Source organism: Dermatophagoides pteronyssinus, unplaced genomic scaffold, assembly GCF_027571235.1.
Source record: "Dermatophagoides pteronyssinus isolate colony J.1.1.1.1 unplaced genomic scaffold, Derpt_VIB-CSIC_2022.12 sq0009, whole genome shotgun sequence".
In the NCBI taxonomy this organism is placed as follows: domain Eukaryota; kingdom Metazoa; phylum Arthropoda; class Arachnida; order Sarcoptiformes; family Pyroglyphidae; genus Dermatophagoides; species Dermatophagoides pteronyssinus.
The window spans coordinates 80,327-87,985 of record NW_027461533.1 but is presented as its reverse complement, the minus strand read 5'-3'; the positions used below and the strand labels follow the sequence as shown (position 1 = coordinate 87,985).

At 28.9% G+C, this 7,659-nt stretch overlaps 3 protein-coding genes and 1 long non-coding RNA gene across 6 annotated transcripts; 2 read left to right on the top strand and 2 right to left on the bottom strand.

Moving 5' to 3' along the window:
* The first annotated feature begins 58 nt into the window (after nt 1-58).
* On the top strand, nt 59-3,213 carry LOC113795880 (protein FAM91A1). 2 transcript variants are annotated; one of them, XM_075821225.1, is made up of 5 exons: nt 59-237; nt 294-375; nt 429-2,532; nt 2,608-2,868; nt 2,987-3,213. In XM_075821225.1, exons 1-4 carry the CDS (start codon nt 172-174, stop codon nt 2,807-2,809), a joined length of 2,454 nt encoding a protein of 817 aa, XP_075677340.1. In that variant the 5' UTR covers nt 59-171; the 3' UTR covers nt 2,810-2,868; nt 2,987-3,213. The 2 variants fall into 2 exon arrangements, with proteins under 2 accessions (XP_075677340.1, XP_027201912.2); XM_027346111.2 differs by having other exon boundaries at nt 2,922-3,213.
* Nucleotides 1,087-5,658, bottom strand: LOC113795889 (uncharacterized). Of its 2 annotated transcripts, XM_075821238.1 has the most exons (8): nt 5,510-5,658; nt 4,581-5,032; nt 4,287-4,524; nt 4,120-4,223; nt 3,681-4,055; nt 3,455-3,628; nt 3,200-3,382; nt 1,087-3,138 (listed from the first exon to the last, which is right to left on the bottom strand). In XM_075821238.1, the coding sequence occupies exons 2-8, from the start codon at nt 4,630-4,632 to the stop codon at nt 3,026-3,028; spliced, it is 1,239 nt and encodes a 412-aa protein (XP_075677353.1). In that variant the 5' UTR covers nt 4,633-5,032; nt 5,510-5,658; the 3' UTR covers nt 1,087-3,025. The 2 variants fall into 2 exon arrangements, with proteins under 2 accessions (XP_075677353.1, XP_027201925.1); XM_027346124.2 differs by lacking the exon at nt 5,510-5,658 and having other exon boundaries at nt 4,581-5,086.
* LOC142645297 (uncharacterized) lies at nt 4,983-5,400 on the top strand. Its single transcript, XR_012846447.1, has 2 exons — nt 4,983-5,097; nt 5,161-5,400. It is a non-coding gene; the product is annotated as an uncharacterized LOC142645297 (long non-coding RNA).
* Nucleotides 5,659-5,715: 57 nt separating the features above from the next.
* LOC113795895 (uncharacterized) lies at nt 5,716-7,499 on the bottom strand. The gene is made up of 3 exons (XM_075821240.1): nt 7,020-7,499; nt 6,544-6,963; nt 5,716-6,476 (listed from the first exon to the last, which is right to left on the bottom strand). Exons 1-3 carry the CDS (start codon nt 7,240-7,242, stop codon nt 6,076-6,078), a joined length of 1,044 nt encoding a protein of 347 aa, XP_075677355.1. The 5' UTR covers nt 7,243-7,499; the 3' UTR covers nt 5,716-6,075.
* Between the last annotated feature and the right edge of the window lie 160 nt (nt 7,500-7,659).

Sequence of the window (7,659 nt, the reverse complement as noted above, 5' to 3'; positions counted from 1 at the left end):
TTTTGATTTATCAGTTTTTGTTTTTAAAAAATCCATAGATGGCGCTATATGTTGTTTTTATTTCACCGTTTGTTTTGCTTATCAATTTTTCAATCATCATCATCATATTGATTGTGATGATAATTAACCTTAATCATCCGATCGATAATTCAGCAAATCATCCATGAAAAAATGGATATCGAATATTATATTGTTAAGAATATTGCATGGAATAAATTACCGGCTGAAGTGCAATCGGTAATCGAACAAAAAAATGTAAAAAATTGTTAATCATATTTTTTTCTGTTATTTAGCTTATCGATAATTCTGATGAATATGCTAAAAAAATTAAAGAATATTCTGTTGTTAATCAATTAAAATATAAAGATAACCTAAGTATGTTTTTGTATATGATTTCCATTTTTTTTTATTTATCAGTTTTTCCTCAGTTCGACAGGTTGAAAAAAATCAACGTGCTTATCATGAACAATTACTACGTTATAGTCGTGAACATTATATGCTCTTTCCATATCATCTTTCGGAATATATTATTAATGGAATGCGTATAACACCATTTCAATATTATCAGGCCATTCTAATCCGGATGATTGAACAGGAAAAAAATTATGATACATTACCAAATTTTACGGCTGCTGATTGTTTTCGTTTGATGGGTATCGGTCGTAATCAATATATTGATATTATTAATCAATATAAATCATCGAAAAAATTTCTAGGAATGATTAAAAAACCAATCAAAGAACTGTTGCCAACAAAACCGGTGGAAAATCTGAATATTGATTTTTGGTGGACAATTCGTCCTGGTTATATATCGGAAGATGATATTAAATCAATGGTTACGGTGGAAGAAAAAACCGTAATAGATATTATTGTTAATGATCTATCGAAACCATTTCCAGCTGGAAATTTTCCATATGAAATCATTCTAAATTTATACATCAAAGGTTTAATTTATTTTGATATTATTATCCAAGATGATGATTTAATTTATATACCACCATTGGAAGGATTTGTCATGAATCGTACAACGGGTGATTATTTTGAAAAATTATTATATAAAATTTTTGTATCGATTGATGAAAAAACAACAATATTTGAACTATCGGAAGTTTTAAAAATTGATTTAAATCTAGTGAAAAATGCTATATCAATGTATTGTCGATTAGGATTTGCATTTAAAAAAAATAATGATATTAATGTTAATAATTGTCATGACTCATGGTTAAAACATATGACAACATTGTCATCATCATCTCAAAACAATAACAATCGACAAACATTCAACTTGAAAGAAAATTTTATCAATTCACTTAAATTGACTGATGAACCGCCATCATCAAGTTTAAATGTTATCGTTGATCCAATTGAATCATCAAATGGTTGTTCGAAAAAACAAAATTCCGATAATTCATCATCGGAACTATCGCCAAATTCCCCGATACCATCGATTGGTACCCCATCACCATCGTTGGCTAATGATAATTCGAAACGAATTGGTCTTCTTTACGATTCAACATTAGCAGCATTTCTTATGATGGGTAATCTTACGCCTGGTTTGAAATCACATGCCGTGACAATGTTTGAAGTAGGAAAATTATCCGATGAATCGATTGAAAATTTTGTTTTAGAATTGGAAAAAATTGAAGATTATTCCACCGATGATGAAGGCTGTGAAGCTGAACGTTATTTTCTACATGCAATTCTTCTATGTCGTACTATTCAATTTTTACGTCATAATTTTGATCTTACAAAAGATTTTATTATTAACGATAATAATGATTTATTGCAACATTCGACTAAAGGTTTAGGTTTGGATCTTATTCGTTGTGAAAGTTTATTGAATTTAGATCAAGATTCCTGCGAACGATTATTAATGCGAAATTATGAATTATTAATATCGGTTGCACCATTGAGTAATGAAACACAGATATTTACAAGTGATTTAATACCATATTTTGGTGCATCCTCATTAGTCAATTCGATTTGGTTTAAATTGTATTTGTATTCCATAACCGGTTCGGGACCAATTTCTTTCTTAATATCAAAAGGTGTTCGATTAGCACGTTTGCCCGACATTCTTTACAATTATGATTGTATAATGTTAACACCGTGGGGACGTGATTCAACAGTTGTTTCAATATCAAATGCATTGATTGCCATTAATGAAACAACAATATTTAATCCAGTATTGATACAAGCTTATCCACAAAATCATTTTAAATTAACTGAAAGTGAACTGTTGCATATTCCATTACCATTACTTGATGATCAAAGTAAAGATGAAAATCTTTATCTTGAATTTTTTCTCAAACATTCAGCCATAAAACGTATGCGTCAACATATTAATCTGAATCGTATTTGTGGTTATTTAACATTGATTAATTATCATAAACCCCTTTGTGATATTGATCAATTGAATCTAAATGAATGGTGTATATTTGATTGTCATTTTGGTATACCATTATTTGATCGACAATTGAATAAAGATGTTTGTAATCGCATCAGATCGAATCGATTATTTGATAAAGAAAAGTAAGTCAAATTTAGTGAAATGTTTTTAAAGAATATTTATTTAAACTTTTTTCATCCAAACCAAATCAACAACAGATTAAAAGATTTAATTGAATCGAATAAAAAATTATTCCATGAAATTGATGTATTTATTAGGAAAAATATAACTCCATTATCGTCATCTTCATCATCGAAAATAAATTATGACAAACATCAACAACAATATCAAGTTCCACTTCCACCAAATTGTATAATGTTCGATGAAGATGGGAATTTAGATCGTTTATGTTTAAATTGAATGATAAAACTTTCAAGTGAATAATAATTTGATCCAAATGGGTGAGAGAAAAAAAATTGGTGAGTTGATTATGATAACTGAATGATAAATAAATATAATATTTATATCACAGAAAAACTATATTCATCATGTTCCATTTCTTCATCATCATCTTTGGCTGATGGCTTCTTATCAAAGAAAATGAATTGAAAATAATTAAAGAGGTGCTGGTGGTGGTCAAATAGATATATCAGTCGAACCATAACGATAATTCGAATGAATTATTATTGCTATTATAATTATTATGATACTTAATGAAATGATACCGATGATTATGAATGTTAATGGATCTGTTTCAATTGAATAAAATAATGAATTAATTTTTTGTTATAAATAAAAAAACTGTCATACTGGTCAGAAAATCATCAATTTTTGTAATGATTTGTGGTGTTGGATGATTATTGATTTGGTCATATTTTATCAAATCATTTCGTTGATGACTTAATGCGTATGCTTTTTCTATTGGTTCATCATCGTCGCCATTATCATCACCATCATCATTCGCATCGATTTCGTTTGTTGTATTTTCTTTAGCTAATTGATGATTTTTGAATTAAAAAAGTCACAATTAATTAATTGTTAATATGGATTGATCAAAAATCATACCAATACAACGTGTAACGGTTCCATTCCAATATGTTTCATATTCACAGAATAATATTTTTGATGTTTGACCAGTATCCTCGAAAACATAATTAAAATAACAATTATAATAAGCATATGATTGATTACGATACATATAGCCATTCGATGGTGGTCTTAATGTTGGACAATCAATCACTGAAATCAATCAATTGGATTATTATTGAATTGTAAATTGTGATTTACTTACTTGTATAACGAAAAAATATTCCACGTGTTGGTGAAAATTCAAAACTACGAAAATCGATGACTAGTTCATTACTTTTACTACGATATTCAATTAGATTGGATTTTAATTCACCGCATAAAATTATTCGTCGTATATTTTGATCAATAATGGCTAAATTATCTGTACATTCATAATTATTCAATAGTTTTTTATTACTTGTAAATCTTGGTTCCTTCAATGACAGGTCAAGTATTTCGATCTGTATACGTTGACCTGGATAGCCAATTATTTTCCATTTACAATCATATGGTGGATAAAATTTTGGATAACCAGGATTCGATACATAACCAAAACTATCCGTTAGTTTAATATTACAATACGAATTCATTTTTATTTCTGTTCGAAAAAATCACTCAATTTACTTTATCCTTAAGGAAAGAAAAAGTTGAATAAAGCTTACTTGGAACACAAATATATTTGAGATTAATCCATCCATCATAACCTGAACATTGATTATTGTGTGATTTTCGAAGATTTACTCGACAAGCTTGATGACCAGAACATCTATTGGAGATTCAGAAAACATTTAAATTTAATATACACTATTCATTTTTATAATCTTTTTACTTTGAATTTAAAGTTAAACGAAGATCATCGGTACATGATTGTTGTTGTTGTTGACTATTTATCTTTTGCATTGATGTTTTATTATCATCATCATTGGCAATAAATCGACATTGATCAACCATAGATGATGTAAAAAATGCTTCACGAATAGCAATCACTTCGTTCGATGAACATTTTATCGAAATATTTTCCATATCCGCTTTTGGTAAACATCTTTCCAGAATAATTTCCAATCGACCTTGTTGATGAGAAAAATAAATTTTTTTGAGAAAAAAAAATTCAATGCAAACATACCTTTTCCAAAGTTTAAAAACAAAACAATAATCAAAATGAAAAATTTATTCATTTTTTGTGTTTGTTTGTGTAGATGAATCAAATGAAATTTTATCAGCAATGAAAGATCGTCATTCGAAAAGTAAAACCAGTTTTTTCTAGGTTATCATCATCAATAATGCCGGTGATGATTATCGTTCGACAGATTGATTATTTTATCTTTTTTTTGGACATACGATATTATCCGTTCGGAATCCGTTGTTTGTTTAGTTTTCGAATGATGAATAAATGATGATGATATTTTTTGTTGGTTGGTATGTGCCAATCCCAAGGTTAATCAAGGATCGAAAAGTATTTATTTGTATGAAATGGACACGGACAACAACAAACGAACGACTAACTCTATAACATTGACTTGGCTGACTGACACTCAATGATGATTACTGTATCGACATCAGCCGAAAATAAAAATCCTGGCAGAAATGGATAAAAATAAATTTTTATTTTTGTAAACAGTGAAAAAAAGTCATGCATGCACGTGTGTATATGGCACAAATAACAAAATGTTTTTCTAATATATCTTTTGGGAATGAATATATAGCGCGTAAAAATAACTGAATGAAAACCGAAAATCCGAATTGGTTGAATGAAAGACGCATGGCCGAATGGTATATATGTGGTTGGTTGTCCCGACCAACCGATCAACGCGTACCGATCGACAAAATGACATATATCACCAACATATAATTCTCAAGGACGGAAATGACAGATGTTTTTATTGTCACCGAAAATGAATTTTGTTGCCCACATTTTATTAATAAACATACCCTACTCTATTTTATTTTTACGCTTTCTTCATTCAGATTTTTTCCTTTTTTAAACAAAGCAAACGCGCGCGCGCTTTTTCATAACAATCATCATCGATTTCTCTATATGAAAACAAAACAAACCATCCTTGAAAAAAGGGACCTTGTGTTCGATGTATAGATCTCATCATTTAAGATCTCTACATTGATTAACACACACAATGTGTAAGTGAATTTTGAAATGGATGATGATTGAAATTGATCATTGTTTGATCTAGCACACGATCACCGAAGTCACCGATTCGCATGTTTCGTTGTCGTGTGGCAAAATTCAAACAAAAAGCCATATATTTCAGGATAAGAAAAACAAAAAACATTGTGTTCAAACATCTGCCATGAACGTATGGAGAGAGAACAAATATTTATTATGAATGAAAATTAGTCTTTTTTTTCTTTAGCTAAAGTTTGATGACAATTAGTGTCAACTGTTGTTGATTGGTGTGTGAGATCGAGATCCTTGAAAGTGTTTTCACTGTTGATGATCATTTGATGAATGTCATTGATCATCAACTTCATCATTATAATTATTTGATCGATATAGGAAATAACATTTGAAAATCTATTAAGGGTCAATAATGATGATGATTGACTGACTGTTTTGTCTTTCACATTGAGTTAATGAAATGAATAACTGGATTGATTGATTTTGGTTAGAAGAATGAATCCAATTTGTGTGTTCGTTCATGTATAATCATACTATAAAGACGTGCTGTTGCATAATTACAAGATTTCCATTTACAACGAAATGGTTTTTCACCAGTATGTTTACGTTTATGTTCGACTAATTTATGATAGGCAACAAGTGATACATTGCAACCAGGCCAATCACATTTAAAACGATGCATCGATAAATTTGATGATTTATCTATTTTAATCAAGCCACTATGTCGTTTAAAACTATGACGTTTAACAACACCATTATAAAAACTACCAAAACTGCAACCATCCCAACCACATTTATACCAAATTCTTGATTCTTGATTATTTTTGATAGTTGTTTTCAATTTTTTCGTTGATGATGATTTGTTTGTTATTGTTTTGTTTTTGTTGGCTGTTTTTCGGAGAAAAACAAAATTTGTTTAATTTAATTTAAATTTTTTGTTTGATATTTTCCTCACCAGATTTGTTATTGTTTAATTTGGCTGTTGTTTTGATTTCATTTTGTTGTTGTTGTTCAATTTGATTCATGGAATTGACTAGTATTGTTGATGATGATTGTTCTGGTTGTAGCATCATGATGTCATTATTATTATTATCAATCATGATTTGCTGTTGTTGCTGACAATTACCATCATGATGATGATAATGATCAACATTTGGAGTGAAATTCCATGATGATGACGATGACGATGATTCAAAATAATGATTGTTATTGTTTTGATTTTCTACATTCGTTGATGATGAATTTCTCTCGTTTTGATCGAATGACAACGCTGAAGAAATATCCATCGAATCATTATAGTAATAATAATGATTGTGATTGGATGTTGTATCATTGATTGATGTCGATGTCGATGTCGATGATGATAATAATGTTTCTTTGAATTGAATTTTTGAATTTAAAAAAACAAAGGAAATGACAAATAATATTTACCATAATGTGATGATAATTGATATAAATTGGAATCAATAATCGATATATCGTTTTGATATCGATTATAATCGTTTTGATTTATAATTTGATCCTGTTGACCCGATAGATTGATTTGTATCATTAATTCTTTTAATGAATCGAATGCAAATCTATATTCATGACATAGATTTTCTAATATCCAACGATATTTATTATCATTATCACCATTATTGATGGGATCCATTATTTTTGCAACCAAAAATCGAAAATAATTAATTGGAAACTCAGTGGGAAATGTAGCAACAGTTACTATTTGCTCGTTTCGTTTCTTCTTGGCAAAATTATCTAGACAAGGAAATTAGACGAAAAAACTTTCTTGAAGCCAGAAAAACCTCTTCATCATCATTTTCAAAATGTTCAACGTCATTTAGACGAATGAACGTTGAAATACTGTTATTGTTGTTGTTGTTGTTAATTGAACGATGATCATCGATTATCAGATTATTATTATGGATTTTTTCATTACCAATTTCCAATTACAATTACATGCTTGTTGATCGGTTTTGTTCGAAAAAAATATCAAAATTCAACATTTTTTTTGTTCGTTCCGGTCAAGAATTATTCAATTTTTTTCCATAATTCGAACATGTAAACATTGTTT

Bases quoted from the DNA above. Each gene is read 5' to 3' on its own strand.
- LOC113795880 (XM_075821225.1), top strand. From the start codon at position 172: ATGGATATCGAATATTATATTGTTAAGAATATTGCATGGAATAAATTA. The intron at 376-428 runs GTATGTTTTTGT...GTTTTTCCTCAG, and splicing joins AAAATATAAAGATAACCTAA to TTCGACAGGTTGAAAAAAAT. The intron at 2,533-2,607 runs GTAAGTCAAATT...AATCAACAACAG, and splicing joins CGATTATTTGATAAAGAAAA to ATTAAAAGATTTAATTGAAT.
- LOC113795889 (XM_075821238.1), bottom strand. From the start codon at position 4,632: ATGAATAAATTTTTCATTTTGATTATTGTTTTGTTTTTAAACTTTGGA. The intron at 4,525-4,580 runs GTATGTTTGCAT...CTCATCAACAAG, and splicing joins GTTTTTAAACTTTGGAAAAG to GTCGATTGGAAATTATTCTG. The intron at 4,056-4,119 runs GTAAGCTTTATT...TTTTTCGAACAG, and splicing joins CAAATATATTTGTGTTCCAA to AAATAAAAATGAATTCGTAT.
- LOC113795895 (XM_075821240.1), bottom strand. From the start codon at position 7,242: ATGGATCCCATCAATAATGGTGATAATGATAATAAATATCGTTGGATA. The intron at 6,964-7,019 runs GTAAATATTATT...TTCAATTCAAAG, and splicing joins TCAATTATCATCACATTATG to AAACATTATTATCATCATCG. The intron at 6,477-6,543 runs GTGAGGAAAATA...TCCGAAAAACAG, and splicing joins ATTAAACAATAACAAATCTG to CCAACAAAAACAAAACAATA.